Raw genomic sequence first — 18416 nt, 5'->3', positions numbered from 1 at the left:
AAAATTCATAATAAAAAGTGCAGGTGACTCTACAAGAGTACCTTTAAAATCACTTGGGATGAGTGATTTTTTTAAAGGAGTGACTTGAAATTCTCTTCTTTAATTCTCTCTGAATTTTCCAAATTGCTAGTGGAATATTTCATCTAACTCAAGGGTAGAAACTGGGTCTATGAGTACATGACTGTTAGTTCTGAGCACCTACTCTGTTGGGCCCTGGGCTGGATTCCAGCACCATGCAGTCATGAAATGGAAAGATACAATGTCAACCCCATGAGCTGCTACTACGATCCACCCAAGGGATCTGTCTTTTGGGGAATACGTTAGTGACTGATATCTTCAGATGGAAACTTCTGTTACATAGGACTTTTCTGGATAGTTCTGTGGTAAAATGTGAGTGAGGAGTGGGGTGAGGGGGGTGGGGAGTATATGGGGACCTCATATTTTTTGAATGTAACATTAAAAAAATAAATAAAGAGTAAAAAAATGTGAGTGAGAATATCCTGTAGAATTTGTTGCTCAAGAATAAAGGCTTTGATTTTTGTCCAGGAATTTCTTCTCATTCTCCCAAAATAAACTCCGAAACAAATTCTCTCACCATCTAAATTTCTAAAGTTCCCATAATACAAAATAGATTCTTGCTAAGCTGTCAAGTTACTTTGTTAACTAAGGTTTAACAAAACTGTGGAAAACTCCACTGCATCAGCCATGGAGTATTTGAGATATAGGAGGTTACAAAGGCTTCATGTCTAAAACTTCATCATTTAGTGGTGCATAAAAACAGTATGTAGCAGAAGTATAATCCTAGACGTTAAAAGGCAGAGTTGTAAATATAAATTTTATTTCTAAAGAACAAATGACTTAGTAAATGTATGCAAATATATGTATAGTGAATATTTATGCAAATATTTTTGAGTATACATATCCTTACATATACATATCCAGAGAAAGACAGACAATGGACAGAGAGACACTAAGAGATGCCAGTAGGATCTAGCAATTCTATAATAAAGAAATATTTTGGTGGTACTACTTATGGGCCAGATACTGTTCTAGAAGAATAAATTAGAGAAGCCCCTGCCCTTGGAGATTTTGTCTACCATACATTAAATAAATATGCAAAACAAATGACTCTGCCCTATTACCCAGAATGCTCTGCCAGAAGATTCCGAAATTTCTCCTGTCTTCTGGGAAGCCAATGTAATACTAGCAATGCCACCATCTTTTTAAATGCGAATCTCTGGCCCTAGGCTGACTTTTCCATATTATGTCTACATCCTTCACTTAATCACTAAATATAGAAAAAGAAGCTTCCTCTTTTCTAGGACTTCCTCTAATTTGACCTTCAAAGAGTTAATATTGAATTCTAAATTCTGTTAGGCAAAGGTACACATAGTCTAGAAGGTTGTGCACTCTTCTCCTTGGGTAAATTCAAGCCAGATATGGCTGCTCATCACATCCAGGTCTGACATGCCCTAGAATCTTGGGCATGATCCTAAAGTCAGCCTTTCCCTGTTTTTGTATCAAAGAGGCTAGATGGCTCTTCTTTTATGTTGTCTTTTCCTTCATCTCACCTCTTGGCCTCGTTTACCCATATTCTCTTGTATAAGACCTATCAGAAGTCACTGCATACTTCACCGGGGCATTACTTTGAACATTACTGCATATTCATCAATCTCAACACACCTGGTATTCCCTGGCAAATTTAAGGCCACAGTTTTAAGTTCTGTGTCCATCTAGTCGTAAATGATATTAATGTTTTTCTCAGCTTTAAATGGAGTTTAGATGATTACATGGACATTAGGCAGATTGACCTCAGGGCCAAACCATTTACTGATGGGATGAGATAGCACTCCTGTTTTTCTTTCCTTCCCACTAAGGCTCCAAAAGAACTTGACAGAGCTTCTCTCCCTCTTCTATCTTGCTTATTGGGACATTTTAAATACTAGTAAGTAAAATAGGAACTGGAATAATGAGTAATTATTTTCTTATAGTGAATCTTATAGTGAATCTGGGACAAAAGAGGTACTTGTCCTTTCTTGAATTTAAGTTGGGGTTGGAAGCATTTGTCCAACCAAGTATAAGCATAAGCTACTTGTTTTCTAAGTTTTTATTATATTCAGAGTTTTTCTAGCACAAAAGCCATACAGGTTTTGTGGGATCTCTTCAGTTTGCCAGAGAGGCAAACCCTGGCAGGGTTGTCAAATGGCAATTTCTGTCCTTACCCTAGATTTGAAAAAGACAAATCCCAGACAGACAGGCACATGCACACACACATACACACACACAATTCTACGTTCCCATGAGAGAGGGTTTTTGTGTATCTTGTTCTTCACGCACCTTATAATTACCAGGTTTGTGTTAGCACTGAGATTTAACAGTACACATGTTTTGAATGCATGAATGATTAAATGGATGGCTATGTGAATGAATTAATGAGTGAATCTCATGGTCCCCAAGAACCTTACCTGTGTTGTGATTGTTGTGCCTTCTCTGGCCCATGGCTTCAGTATTTTAGGAAGTTGATTCTAGATCTCCAGGGGTTCATAAGTGCTGTGATCAGCACCCAGTGGTTGTAGTTATGAGGGCTGGGGGTTGAGTAGGGATCAGAGCAGGCTGCGTCTGTGTGCAATGGTGTGTGCATGGGGGGTATGCAGGGAGGTGGAATGGCAAGCAGGTGCAGAAAGGGCATCCAGATAACGAGGACCTCTGGGAATGATTTCTGATTTCCTTTACTTTCCACAAGAATCTGCCCAGCTTCCCCTTGTCCCAGAGGCCAGAGCTGGGAGGAATAAGGAGTCTTCTAACATTGCAGGTCTATGATGAGATTTGTGTGGGAGAGCCGGTCCCCAGCTTGGAGGCTGGGATTTGTTTACTTATGTTGCTCTTTTACCACTATCTTTTCAAATGTTATTATTTCAACATCTCCCTGGCAACCTTGACAGGAAGCATCTAGTCCAGCCTAATTCACAATGAAATGTGACTGCTATTATTATGTAAAGCTGAGGCCAGGGCTGGGTGATTGACAAGCGGAGGGTCTATCAGATGCAAGCAGCCCCCTCCAGCTGATGAGATGCCCATGGCAATTAAAGCACTGGGGTCTCTTTGGTCTGCTATTTCTTGAAAGGTTGTTTGCCTCAAATTAGCACTTTTTTGCTTGACTCAGATGTGGAATCAGATGGAAAAACACTGCTTTCCTCCATCCTCGAAGTTACATTTGAAATTCTATCTTGATATGAAATATTTGAACCAACTGGCTGTGATTCAGCCGATCTTTCACAGGGGCTAGGGAGAACCTGGCAGTGGCACAGGGAAATAAAAGGAGGGAGAGGGCGGGAAACAGAAGGGAGAGACACAGCTTCCCTGGAAAAAAGTGGATATGTCTTACCTGGAGTGAATAGCAAATACCCTAAGGAAAATTCAGTTTGATCTGGGGAATTGTGCAAAAACTTGGCAGTCAGTTTGTGTCCACTCAGTACCTTACTTTGTGCCACGCATTGCATGGAGCACGTTCTCAAACTTGATGTCATTTAAATCTCCCATCAACCCTGTGAGGTAGAGAGGAATGTGAACTTCAAACTTTAGGCTCTGAGCTGAACATTGAGGGAAGGTTCTAGAATTCTCCAAGGTTTGTTCAGTACAGGACTGCAGCTTGTGGGAAAGAGGGGCAGAGTGTTAGTTATTTACTATGTATTGATGAATGCCTACTTTGCTGCCAGACACCAGGTCACAGCAGAGCCATTCCTGAGAATCTCAATTCGCCATCTACTTGAGGAAACACAACAAACCCATGAAACAATTCGGCAATAATTAAATGATAAGGTGTGGGACAAACTGTAATTGCCATTGATTTCAGGGAAATAAATTACTGGAGATAGAGTAGCTACAGAAGGCTTCATGTCTAAATGGAGAGGAAGGAGAGAGGCAAATGGGGGAACAGAAGGTGCACGGCTTTTCAGAGGGAAGAGCGAGAGGCAGGAAGGGCTGGGGATTCCTTTAGCAAATTGGCTAGGGAAAACTATCTTTCTGACTCCCTGTATAAACCCAGTTCTAATTGGCATAAATCTCTGATCCATTGTTCCTCCAGCAGAACTAATAGCCAAAGTGAAGGGGAGAGAGAACATTTTGCCTAGAAAATTATGCAAACCTCAAAGCTACAAGAGTTTTTTGTGTTTTTGTTAAGTGAAGACCTTCTTTCCGCTTAGGAAACTGTGACCAAATGCTTAGCAGGGAACACGCTTTTAAATACAGCCTTAGTGCAATGCGGGGGCCCAGCCCTGAGCTTAAATGCATTGTTTAGCCTCTAGTAACTGCATCCGATAACATCTTTGGAAATGAACCAGTGCTGCTTCCATCGATCTGTTTTTCATTTCTCTGTTGTTTGCTGGAAGGGCCTGATTTTACTTTGCCCAAAGTAAGTCATTCGAGTAATCGACAAATCCAGTGGAACTCCCAAGTCACTGCCTCTCCATCTGACTGCTTGATTTATATCCTTCAGCTTGTCACTGAGGTATGCCATCAACTCAGAGGCTCCCTGTCATTTGCACCAAAGAATGCCAAGGCAGAATGCATGCTCGCTTAGGGGCTTTGATGTGATTCTGGGAGGAAAAGACTTAATTTGACTGAGAAGGTCACCATTTGGAGTCAGGAAGGAGAATGGGACAGTGGCTGAGAGCATGGTTTTTGGAAGTACACTATGTCAGGGCAGCACCCAGCTTGACACTTACATCCATGTGTCATTTGGTGCCTTACTGAACTTCCCTCTGAGGTCCAGCTTCCTCCCCTGGATCAAGGATTGAGTGCAAACATCAGGATTCTTCCAGAAGACCATGGGAGATGCTGGTGCCTCCTGGGTCTAATGAGCAGGCCTCCTGTAGAAAGGCTTTGGTCAATAGAGAGGGGCTGGCAAGCTGTTTTTTCTGTGAAAGGCCATGCCACAGGTGGTCTCGGTTACAACTCTCAGCTTCTACTGTGAGAGCAGCCATAGAACAAAACATAAAGGAATAGGTATGAGTTTGTTTCAACAAACCTTCATTTGTGGACACTCAAATTTGAATTTCAAATAATTTTTACATCATAAAATATTATACTTCATTTTCCTTTTTCCCCCAAAACCATTTAAAATATGAAAACCATTTTTTGCTTGTCGGCTATCCAGAAGGTATACTGGGCCAGATTTGACCCAAGCTCTGTGGCTTGCTAACCCTGTGCCTGTGGGGCATAACTCATTCTTTCTCTCTTATGAATATCATTTGGATTTTTTACACAGTCTCTACACACTTCTACCCATAAACTATTTCGCTTGCGTTACCAGGTTTAGAGAAGTAAAATCATTTGAAATGGCTTGGAGTCGCCTCTTGTCTTATCCAAACCCCACCTGTGTCATCTCACCTCTTTCAGGGAGCCCTCCTTAATTACTCCAGCTCTTACTCATTCCATTCTTGAATTCCTTTCGTAAACCCCACGGTTTGGTTCACAGGTGTGTTTAGTTCAGTTGACACCTTTTTAATGGAGCTAACGTTTGCAAAATCAGAAACATCTGGCATCATTGAGCCCAAATACCCTTAGTCCAACAATCTGCTAGACTGCCTGGCAGCAGCCCACTTTCAATAGGAGGCACTGTTTCCTAACCCCCACTTCACACCGTTTATACTTGTCTATGTCAGCTGCTTTGGTTCGAGCATGGTTTATTTAAATTACTCTCCTGGCTCCTGTAAGATTTTGAATTTGTGACTCCTGATTTAGATACTACATCGCTACTTCATCTCTATATTTTCTTACAGTGCTTTTGGAAAAGCTTTAAAGATACACAAAAGTTCAAAGTGATGTCACAAGCCCCTGTGTACTCATTACCCCCAAATTAAGTCATTGAAAATGCCAGCTGCTTTCTTTTGCCTCTTCAATTCCGTTCCAATGCCTTTTGGTCTCTTTCTCAAGCTTCCCTCTGTTTTCTCCTCCCCACACTTATTGTCAAGACTTTTTCATCCGTGCCTCTTTCCACCATCTCACCAATCATTGTATTGTGTAACTAATACAGGCTCCACTTACAGGATTCCTTGCTGTTGATCCCCTACCTATTTCTATTAAGGTCTAGCTCATGTCTTGCTTTTGCTCAATACAATTCCCCCTGTAGCCACTGACCTCCTTTACCACTAATCCCATGGACACCCTAACGGGAAAACAATCAAGTGGCATGGATGCACACCAATAGCCAAGGAGGTGGCCTGAATTTCTCAAGGCCACACCTGCTGGCCGCTGACGACTCGCCTTCCTAGAACACTGCTCTTGTGGCTTTGCTTTGAAATCAGTCCTCAGCAGCTTCCTCCATGGAGGCAGGGGAGGGGGCTTATGGAAGAGGAGCCTACGCCTTTCAGGAACTTTTAAGAAAGGCCTAGGGAGTACACATGCATCATGGTGCAATTACAAGAAGGCATTCTTCATTCAACAATATGTAGGAATTGAGTACCCACGGCAAGGCAGGCACCGTTGTAGAAGCTGGGCTAGGGCACAAACAAGATCGTCAAGGTCTCTGCTGCCAAGAAATGCATATTCTAAAAGTCTTTTCCACGTGCTGCAGAGGAAAGATCAGCTTTACACAAGGTTTATTTCAGCTCTAGGGTTCATGGGATCTGTTCTGCAGTCCAGTTCGGAGCTGTAAGTGTAGTTGTTGTGGAGGTGATAGTGGAGTGTGTGTGTGTGTGTGTGTGTGTGAGGCAATTGGGGGGATAGATATCACCACAGCCCTCAGGTTACCTCTAACTTCCAAAGATTCTGACGCTGGCTGTGGTTTCTCATTATTTCTTATTAGTTCTCTCTTGCTCTGAGATAAACTAACGCTGTCAGTGAATGGAAGGGAATAAATTCCACAAAATACTAAAAGTGGTTATGTCCAGTGGGGACTTTATTTTGTTATTATAGATTTCTACAGTTTAAAAATGTTTCTATAATGAGAATGCATTCTTATTATAATTAGAAAAAAAGAATCCATTCATCAAAATGTACCAGATAATGAGAGGGAGGGATTGCTCTTAAGTTGATGTGGGTAACTGGTATGGGTCTTGCCTGTTTTACCCTTGAAGTTGTGACCTAGAGGATGGGAGAGTCCTAAGTACCCCACCATCATTCCACAGTGCTAACCAATGCCCTCAGTAAATTAATACTGAATCATTTCAGATAAACAGGTTATAGGAAACCAATCAAAGACCAGAATTGAAAATAGACAAACTTCACTCGTTAAATAAAAATTCAGGAAATTGCTAGATACTGGCTTCTGATAAAGCAGTGCTCTAAATAATTTCTTCAAGGTCATCTGGTTAATTTATGCTGCATTTGTAAGTTACTGTGTATTTTAAAAATTAATGAAAGATTTAATTATAGCAGGGTTGGCTGTGACCTTTGTGAAATGACTTCATCATAAATCTGTGGGGATTTTAGAACTGTTTTCCAGGTTTCTAATAATTTGCTCTCAAATTAATGACATCCAGCCAGTGAAAGGAGTCCAGACTGGGTAAGAGGATTGAGTTGGGATTTGTGGTTTCCTAGCAATGGCTAATCTGAATCCTGGATGGAGATAGCAGAGAAGATAGTGTGTGACACACCAGAATCCAGAATAGGTTTAACTGTTTACTTAGAAGAAGGAGAAACAAATCCAGTGTGTCAATAGGGAGAAACTGCACATCAGCAGACTGGGTAATTGTGGAACCCTTGATTTGGGGCACATTTATCCACATGCGAGTGAAGGGGCAGTACCTGGAACAATCGGAGAATTCCTCTTCTTCCCTGGGCCCTCATTGGGAAATTGAGAGTCTATGTCTCCTCTCCAGCTTATTGGCCACCTGTGAAGCACAGTTTAGGCCAAATCTCCCTAGTATCTCTGATCTCCCCAATCTCAGAAGCTCAATGAGAACAGCTAAGCCCTCTGCAGAGGAGCTTGAACATGATACATAATTGTCTATATCATTCTGATGATTTATTTGATCCCATATTGTGAAGTGGAAAAATCATACAGAGGAATGCCACATCTTAGCATAGCAAAGAGGAGTCTCTCTCTTAGAAGAAGTAACTTTCTCTAGTTCCAGGATGGCAAGCTAGAGTTTTGGAAGATGTGAAAAATCCCTTTAGGCACAGGGAGCATGGGGGAAAGCCAGCAAGTTCTGGAAAGTAGGCTTTGGCTGAAACCTTCCTTGCTTAACATTAGCCCTGATTGGGATCTCTTCTTTATTCTACACTCCTCTAGCAATTATTCATGATCCTACAGTCACATATAGCACACCACGATTTGAACTGCTGTAACCTTGCTATGAAAAGCAGTCAGCATGAGAGGAAAAGCACTGAGCTGGGAGTCAGGAGTCTTGGGTTCTAGTTCTTTTGTGGTCTTGAGCAGACCAGTACTTTATCTGGGCCTTGGCTTCCTCAGATGTCACAAGGAGGGATTGGTACAAAGGTTCATCCCTAAGGACCCTTACAGCATTAAGACTTTATAGTTCTGTTTGTTCTTTTCCCAGGGATTCCCAATTACAGTCAGCCATTTGAGTGCTGGCCTTTATTGTCATAGCTCAGGTTCAAGTACATCCCTAGACAGTAGATGCTTTAGATCTTGACACAAATAGGGCCATCATTGGAGCCTTCTAGATACATCATTTCCGATTTCTCCTTCCTTCCTTCCTCCAGCTGTGCTTTCAGTTTTATATATTTCATGATATTTCTGCCTTTTGTGCAAACAGGCTTTTAAAAGCTGGAACAAAGAGGCTCCCCAGGCCCACATCTCAGTGCCAAACTGTGCAGTCAATTGATTGCTAATGAGTTATGAAACACTTAAAAAGGAGTATGGAACCTTGCTGAAAGTACAGTGCTTAAGCCTTGTCAAAACAGGAGCAGCAAATGCATAAGCTGGACTCCTGGCTGCATCACTTACATGCTGTGTACCATTGTGGGATGAATTCTTTAACCTCCATGAGTCTCACTTTCCTCCTCTCTAAGTTGGGAGTAGTAAATGAAATGAGGTAATCCTTGTAAAGTGGTTAGCATACAATAAGAGTTCAATAAATGCTCACTAATATTTTTATTATTAATTAGTATTGTTATTTGGTCAACTTCTACTTAGTACTTATTTTTTGCAAAGTCTTCTTCGGGCTCGTTCACTCCACTGCCTCTCAGCCAATAAATATATGACAATCACTTAATGACACATAAGGCACTGCTTATGTGAGTCTCAGACCTTCAAAAGCTTACCGTCTGGCAAAGAGGTTAGTCCGTGAAGTTCAAATACCACTGAAAGTGCTGAGCACCATCCCTAAAGTACAGATAAAATGTCACAGAAATTCAGAGGGGAGAGATTATTTTTTTCTTCGTATGAAGAAAGGGAAGAGAAGAGAAGAGGAGGAAGGATCATGGAGGGAAGAATAGAAAAGTTAGCATTGGAATTAAAACTAAAAAAGTGTAATCCACTAAGAAAATAAAACAATCTCAAAGCTTATATTGCTTTGTGAATACGTAATGAGAAAACTTACAGGTACACGAGGAAAAATGGAAGATTTGCAATCATGGGGGAATATTTTAATAAACCACACTTAGAGACCAATAGACAATGCAGTCAAAAAGTTAGTATGATTTTGGTTATAAGCAACACTATTAGTTAGCTTGATTTAAGTGTAGGCCCATGTAAAACCCTGCACTCAACAAATGGAGACTATATATTCTATTTAAGCAAATGTTTCATAACTTTTTAAAAAATTGACCATACACTGGGCCACATACAAAGTCAGGACAAATTCCAAAGAAATGATATAACTGAGACCGTGTTCTCCTTATGCATTGAAATTAAATAAGAAATGTAAAATTTAAAAATGGTAAGGAAAACAGATAAGGAAAGAAACAAAACCATAGGTTATTTAGGAGTAGTTTTGTCTCAAAGAGGAAATCATTATAGTAACTATGGTATATTTAGAGTTCATAAATTTCTTCTTCCTCCCCTTCCTTGCCTAAAATTGTCCTCTATTGTTTGACCTGAGACTTGCAGAATGGCTGGAGTTGGACAAGGTGAGGTGCAGGGAAGGATATCTCAAGCAAAAGAAAACAGGCATCAGGAAATCATGCTTCTCTTAGTGGGACAAAATGGAATTCTGCTTGAGCACAAGCTAACCATGGGGAATAGCAAGAGATAAAACTGCAAAGGTAGATGGAGACTTATGCGGAGAGGCTCTTGAATCAAATTCAAAGTTCTTAGCATGACATTCATAGCTGAAACATGTGAGACTTCAAAGGACAAGAAGGTAGAGGAATCTTCTACATAGAGGTTGAAGTTGCATAAATGAATAGGATTGCCAAAGTCAAGTGTCAGGACAGAAGAGAAGAGGGCTTAAGTTAAGACATTCAGAGATGGGATGAGGAAGGGATGGTAGAGAAGGTCAATTAGAGAAGTAAGAGGATGACAAGAAGAATATGGTCTTACAGAACCAAAAATATAAGCTCACCATCTGTTCATACAGGAAGTCAAAAATTTGAGAAGCTTGCTCAGGCTTACATTACCTAAGGAATGCTTCCTAAAGGAGGTGGCATGGAAGTAAGGATCAAGGCAGGCAGACTGAAGGAGAGTGCTCTTGCATGGCAAGAGCAAGGAGATATGTGCGTGAGAGAGTGTGTGCATATGTGTACATGTACATGTGCACACAGATGTCTATGAAGAATAGGTATTTGTGGAGAGGATAATAGACTAGTTTGGCTGAAACAAGAAGGAAGAAAAGTTTGCAAAGTAATGTGAGCTCCAGATCTGAAATGGGATACTAATTCAAGGAATGTGGACTCTATTCCATTACCATAGTTTCTGCACAGAAATGTAGTGTTACTGAAATAATGCTTTGGAACAACTATCTGGAAACTAATGGAGAATAATTTTCATGAAGATGGATAGATGCTGAAACAAGTGAAACTAATATGGAGACAAGGTACTGAAAACCTGGATTACAGGCTTCAACAGTAGAGAGTAAGCGCTCTGACATCACATGACTATCAACTTGAATCCCAGCTCAAACTTGATCTTGACCATGGCTCCCAGGTCTCAGTTTCCTCATCTGAAATGGCTATACCTACAATTCTCCAGGGCCTTGTGTGAACAATTCAAGGTGATAATAACTGTGGAATAGTTACCAGAATCCCTGGCATATGATAAGCATACCATCAGTGGTAACCATTATTATTAGGGCATCGGAGTGGATTCATATGGAGGAGGTGAATGTGAGAAACGGTGGAAGTGTCACTAGAGGAATCCAGAGACAGATTGGAGGTTAGGAGAGAGGACTGAGTCCATGCTGAGGCAAAGGTTGCTAGCCTGAGAATTCAGGTGAGACAGTAACAGAAAGAGGAAGGTCAGGAAAGAGCTGAAAAAGTCAGCCTTGGACTTTCTGTTTCTGAAGATGTTCTTTAGACAGACAAAAATGGGAGAGTTTGTGTTAAGAAAAGCTGAAGATGCTGGTGCTGTAGTAATGAGGGAGGTGGGGGAAAGGCAGATTTCCTGGGTGCAGGTCAGTAACAACCCAGTATTAACCTAGTTACATTAATTCAAATGTTTTTCCAGAAGTCAATCTGCAGAGAAGTTCCCCTAGACTACCATCTTCAGAACGAATTATTTTTCCCTTTGGTCATTTCTAGTGGCTTCTTCATAGGAAATTCTCATCCTTTCCCTCCCTGAAGGATTTTGATCAACACTCTTTCCTTGAAACTCATCTTCTCTTGGCTTTCATCACTATATGTAAAAGTTGTTGTGATTGGGGGTTATAAAAAGAACCCAAGTGACTATGCAGGGGAGAGTCAAGTGACCCAGAGCTGCTCTGCTCTAAAGAGGAAAACATCTTTACAGCGCCTACTCCTCTAATTACATTTAGTATAGCATTGTTTCTACTTAAATTATAGCAATTATATACCAAGATCCCCTTTGAAATCATTTAATTAATGAGTAGCTAACCTTCTGTGTGTATGGAATTCTAATGAAGTCTTTTCTTTTGTGAACCACTCCCCTCCCTCAAATTAATCACTACCCTCCCTATAAGGCTTAATCAGGTCTAGGTGGTGGATAAGAGAAGGTGTGTGTGTTATTTTGGGTGCTGGCAAATCACAGTTGTTTGGGAAAATTCTAGCACAGACCAGGATGATAAGGGACAGAGCAGCTGCTGCTCTTTTTCCCATGAGATTGTTTTTGTCCTTCTAAACCCCAAAGGACACAGAGTTCAGCCATGTTCTTTGGCCCAGAAATAAGGGCATATAAAGCTATTACCCCAATTCTGGAAGAAGTGAATGCTTTTGCTAGATTAATTCCATCCATTAATCAACCCAGAACTATTTATTGAGCATCTGTTATATGAAAGGAGCGTCAGTGGAGACAGAGATGAATGACTCCAATAGATAATTCCTTCATGTATAGGGTTACCAGGTGATAGATAGGTTGTGCACTTGGAAGAAGACATAGGGATTGAAAGAAAATAAACTCTTGGAAATTGTTTTGCAAGAGCCACAATCCCTTTAGACTACCTCTGCATCTTGTCCTTTGAGTGCATTTGTCACTAATTAAAAATCACTCATCTTCTTTAAGAAACCTGAAGCCTTAAGAGAGCAAGTGATTGGCTCAAGGTCACCTAGATAATTTAAGACTAAGAAAGGCCAAGTCATCAATTTCCCTGCTGTTTTAGTTTCTTAGCTGCTAAAGCAAACACCTTTTAAAGGGCTGGCTTAACAAGAAGAATTTGTTGGCTCACAATTTCATAGGCTAGAAGGCTTGCTTCTGTCCACAGTCAGTATCTTCTAGCTGGCTGTTTATCTCTGGGGTTCCTGGACTTTTCCATCATATGGCAATGCACATGGTGATGTCTTACCCTTCTCTTCTGGGTTCATTTGACTTCCAGCTTCTGGCTGCTTCCCATGCTTCCCTTTCCATCGGATTTCCACTCGCTTCTAAATCACTCCAGTAGTCTGGATTAAAGCCTAATCTGATTTAGTTGGACCATACCTTAACTGAATTAACATCTTGAAGAGATCTTATTTACAATGGGTCCATACCCATCAGAGTGCAAAACAAGATCAGGAATGTGTCTGAACTGGAGTTGACAATTCAATCTGCATCACCTGCCTAGTACTCTTGCCACCATCCCCTAACACAATTTGTATATTAAAAGTTAAACAACTGACAACGCAAGCATCATCTGTGACCAGAGTCACACCAGTGATATAGACATTTAACACCAAAGGAGTTATAAAAAAGAAGAGAGATGGTCTCTTAGTTTGGGAGAGCCCAAGAAGAAGGCGAGTCTTGAGTGGACCCAAAAACTCCCATGAAAAATTCCAAGTGGCTGGGTAAAAGGAAAAAGAAAAACAGAAGTAATAACTTTTAATTGATTTTTCCTGAAAATTCACATAGTGAGAAATGGCTTAGAACATTCATTATTTTGTTTCTGGGGTTGGGAGCAACTTCCTCAGGGAAACCAAAGGGTACACTTCCTCCTTCCAGGCAGGCATCCATAGTCATACATGAGGCATGCTCTTTCTCCAAGGCTGTGTAAGAAGATGTAAAACAAAACAAAAAGCACTGTATTTGAGGTTAATATGTACCTTGAAGAGGCGATTTTGAGTCAACCCTACTGAAAAACCCTTACAAAGAAGGGCCATGGGTGTGAGTCTGTGGATATTCAACAGTATGGAAGTTAATAAACATTTGTTGCACATCAGGATTTTTAAGATTTTCACATGCATTATTTCACATAATGGGGATTTGATTATATTGGCGAAAATGCACTTTGAGTTAAGAAGGCAAGTGGGGGAATGCATTGCTGAGGAAGTAGCCCCGAGTAGTATATTTTGTTAATTGCCATGATGTGGGACTCTTAATGACCATGAATTTGGCTATGCTAGAAATTAGCTTCTCTTTGCCATAGATGTGAGAATGATATTCCACCCCCTAGAATTGCTTCCCCCCTCATTGACATTTAATGATTAATCGGTCTTTATTTGTCAAGCACCTATGTTGAAAGGTTCTATGGGACACAAATAAATAAATGAGTTATTCTCAGTCTTAAGAAGCTTTATAATTGGTCTATAAAAAGTTGACCAACAACAATAATACAAGAAAATTAAAAATACTCTGGATGAATGGTCTGGAGTAGTGGTACTCAAAGTGTGGTTGTGGACAAGCAGCATTCAGCATCACCTGGAACTTATTCCAAATGTAAATACTCAAGTTCCACCCAAAACATAACGAATCTGATACTGTGAAGGTGAGACAAACTGTGTTTAACAACCCTGTAGGTGATTCTGATGCAAACATTTGAGAACCACTGATTTAGAGATAACAGAACTGTATCAGCTTCTGAGGAAAGAGCTCTGTGCTGTTAGGACCATCACAGAAGACTTTTGGAAAGAAGTAGCACCTAATTTGGGAATTGAAGTATCCTTTTAAAGATGCTCCAACCACTTTGTTCTTCTCCCCTGCTTTTCCTTGGATTTTCATCTTCAGTTGTTGGATGAACCACTTGTTTTAAAAAAAGAAAAGATAGTACAAGTGTGAGGAGTTTGTTGCACCTTACTTTATTGGAAATGGGTTCCCTAACTTGAGAGGATCATTTCCAGCTGAGGGAAATGTTTATATGGGAACTTTGTGTTTCTTTTTATTATTAATTGTAACCAGTCTGGGCTTTCTCTTTTCCTAGGTAAGGACCAAATGGATCTTTCCATATTTATCACCCCAAAATGATGGACCTGGCTTCTGTTGATGGTCTCCCTGATTTTTGTTGGGTTCTCACTTTCACAGATTCTGTCATGAATCTTAACATCTGTTTCAGGGATATTTGTGAAAAAGGAAGAGAAATACTTGAGTATGTGTTAGACCATATTTTATCTCTTGCTTATTTGGCTATGGTTATCATGGTTTGTCAGCTTCCATGAGCTCTAATCAGAAGAGCAGAGCATGAATGCAATATTTATGAATAGAATCAGGAAAGCCAGACCTATGTAAAAGAGAGACTGCTTTATGAGTCACTTCTGCTCCACAAGAGGGAGCCCACAATGAACTTTGGTCTCCCCAGACTGAGAATGGGTAAAAGACAAGGCGTATATTAATGTCTGAAGGTCACTAAGTGGTTTTACCCCATCTTAATTGGAGGCCGAGGAGAATATGGGCAAAGCTCATAATATAATGTTGGCTAAATCTTTAAAATTTTGCATCTGGCATATGAAAGTGACCTCCTGGAAGAGCAGACTAGCACAATCCAAAATGAAATGATTCATGTATTAATTTACAGTTTGGGGAAAGTCCTAGGAAACACACCATAAGGAAATGTAGTATAGAAGCCAAAGAGATGTAGATGAAAGAAATGTGCCCGCCAACATTTCAGAAGAGAAGAATCTCAATTAGTCCACAACTGAACACCTTTTTTTGGTGTTCAGTTCTGCAATGAGCTCTTTGAAATCATAAATAGATATCCCAAATTGCTGAGGAAACCAGCAGCATGGGCTTCCTGAGAGGCTCAGTGTCATTTACACAGTGCACCTGGATGACAATGCTTGCCTCCAATTCAGCATCAGCCCTGGGAAGTGATCAAGCCTGAGCTGAAGATCTGTGCTGACACAGAATCTGCTAATTCTAGAACATCCCTTGCCCATTTGGCAACTTTGTGGGTTATAGAAAGTTCTCTCCCATTTTGTGAACTTTCACATTAATTATTTTTTTAATTATTTTTTTTTCCTTCTCAAGAAATCTCCCTAGAATGTTGACCTATACTGCTCTACCCTCCTCTGCCCCTTCCTTAGTCTTCTCCAGGTTTCCTAGAGAAATTCTTACACCACTTCTTAGACAAATGGATGAAAAGAGGTCTTGAGTCATACCAACATCTTAATCACTCCCTTTTTTCAATAATCAGAATGCACATGACTTCTCTATAGATAAATATGCATGTGCTAATAAACACACATTTTGTTTAAAATTTAAGGAGATTCACGTTCTCCCACTGCCACATGCCTGCCATCACCAAACCCCATACATGGAATCTAAACTAAGATATTTACTCTATATCCTTCTTGGATGGTGACATACAAAACTGATGACAATTTTCTTTTGTGGTCTGATCAGTGGTCCATAGACCAGATTATTATTTCTTTTATTATAGGTAATATATAAATTTCTGTTAAGGTATTCCAAGGTCACCTTAAATATTTTTTGTCTTCCTGAATTATATAGACCACATTGTACGGAAACCCTCAATCTGTGGCTGTTGCTCTTGTTGTTGTTTTAACCAGAGCTACAGCCAAGCTTCATTTCTTTTATCCAAAGGCTCATATAATTGCGAGGGGAAGGACTTGACATTTCTCCCTGTTTCATCACATCTTATTAAATTCAGCCTATCTTTTCTGTCTGTCAAGACCTTATTGGGTCCTGATCCTGCCATCCAGCATATTGAGTGTTCCTTCCAGCTTCGTGTCATCAGAAAATGTGACGTCCATTGATGACCATTTTTTTTTCATGTCTTCTACTCATTAATAAAAATGATGAACAAGAAAGAGCAGGAAACAGAGCCTTGTAGCTGACTGCTCACACCCTCTTCCTGGTTGATTTAATGCCTTAATTAGGTACTGTCCAGCCATGCCATTTATTAGCACCTGGCTCATATTTTTTCATCTTTTCTTCAAGACTGCCCCTGTAGATCCAGGTATATCTTGTGCCACTTATTTCCTTCTTTTATCTTTCTAGTAATCCTGTCATAGAAAGAAATGGGATTAATCTGACATGATATATTTTTGTGAGCCATGAGACAATTGTAAACTATTAGGAGCAGGCAGAAGTGTTTGGTTTAGCACCATAATATCCTACTATTCTAGTGCACCAATCAAGGACGACTTACCAGAGGCTGTGGCATTTGAATCTGAGAGCATTTGGATAGGTTGCATAGAGAGAGAAGATATTTGTCAAGCTCTCCTCCCTAGGATTTTTATTTCCTGATCAGATTTCAATTTACTTGAGTCCCTGCCTATTAAATAAGTGGAAATCCTTTATAACAGATGAGAACTGTTTTGTGAAAGATATAAAATGGACTACTTCATAACCTCTCTGTGAAATGAATTCAGAGCTAAAGGGTGGAAATACCTTAGCAGATGATTTGAAGTCAATATATTAGATTTGGAAATCACTGAGCATAGTGAGAATGCAAGAGTGTGGAGAGCACTGGGGAGTAGGGGTGGGGAGGAGAACTTTGAGTTCACTCTGCTTCACACAGCATCAGCCACACATCCAGGGTCCACTAGGGCCGTGGCGTCTGCTGCCCAGTGCTGAACAAGAAACCATGTGAGGTTTCACTAAAGGGGACTCTCGCAAAGTCTGTTTAATCTTCTTAACAAGGCTTCATGAAGTTCTGTTTAACTTTCAACCTGTAATACATTCAACTTCAGTTCTTGGGGTGGATTTTATGTTGCATGATAGAAAAAACAATCCTACTTCACCCCACCCCCAATAGACACATATAGTCTACTTTACCAATGAGGTAGCTGAGCCCCTGGCAATGGATCTCATTAGATGAAATACTTGTGCTTACATTAAGAAAAATAGGAAGCATGTATGTCAAAATGCAAACCATGGTTTTATTTGGGTGATGGGTTTTGAACTACTGGGTAAATTTTTTTCCTTTTCTTTGTTTTTCTATATTTTAAATCCTTTCTATTAAGAACATATGTTGCTTTTTTTTCAATTAAAAAATGGTTCAAATACAATGTGAATGCCAGATCAGTTGGCTGGAGCTGTGTGTACAGTGGCCTTTTTACTTAATGACCCTCAAGGAACTCACTTTGGGAGACCGGTAAAGTCCAGGCTGCTGTGAAATCCTCTATTCCCTTGGCTTTGGTGCCCTGGTGACTGACTGTAGGTCCATCTCTGCTTGTCTGTCCCACCCCTTCCCAAAATACTTAGAGTTTTTGGCCACTTTAGCCTCCGCTCTGAATGGCAGCTGGTGAAAGTGGACTACAAATCCATCTTCAGCCGGCGCTGCACCAAGGAGGACTATCAGACCTGGCACCTTCTCAATCAGGTATGCTGCTGGGTGGGGAGTGCTGGGTTCTAGGAAGGAGAGCTGCTGCCAGCCCTTTTTTGACCTTATCTGGGTCTTCCTTCTGGGGGTGCTGGGATAGTATGCCATCTGGGGTGTGAGTGTGGACTGGGGGGAAGTGTTGAAGCCTGCACACTCCAAAAAAGGCAGCTAATATTTCGAGGAATCATTGAGGTCTCTGAGAAGCCCATGAGCATCCTCAGGGTGTGGTGATGATGATACCCTGTAGTTTTAGCCCTGCTCATCTAAAATGAGTACATGACAGCTATGAGCACCTCCCCAACCCTGCCCCCACAGTGGTTTGATCACCTTTCCTCCCAATGGACCCAAGAGCTTTGGAAATAGGAC

The 18416-nt window shown here is 40.6% G+C and overlaps 1 protein-coding gene across 1 annotated transcript in view; it reads left to right on the top strand.

Moving 5' to 3' along the window:
- Positions 1 to 18416, top strand: part of SORCS3 (sortilin related VPS10 domain containing receptor 3) — a 630681-nt gene that overhangs the window by 560218 nt on the left and 52047 nt on the right. Inside the window, exon 15 of the mRNA XM_058298484.2 lies at positions 17933 to 18050. Coding sequence (XP_058154467.1) covers positions 17933 to 18050 — 118 coding nt within the window. The remainder of the gene's footprint in view (positions 1 to 17932; positions 18051 to 18416) is intronic.

This window comes from Dasypus novemcinctus, chromosome 6, assembly GCF_030445035.2.
Source record: "Dasypus novemcinctus isolate mDasNov1 chromosome 6, mDasNov1.1.hap2, whole genome shotgun sequence".
Lineage (NCBI taxonomy): Eukaryota > Metazoa > Chordata > Mammalia > Cingulata > Dasypodidae > Dasypus > Dasypus novemcinctus.
The sequence above is the reverse complement of the archived record's forward strand: the minus strand, read 5'-3'. Positions and strand labels throughout refer to the sequence as shown.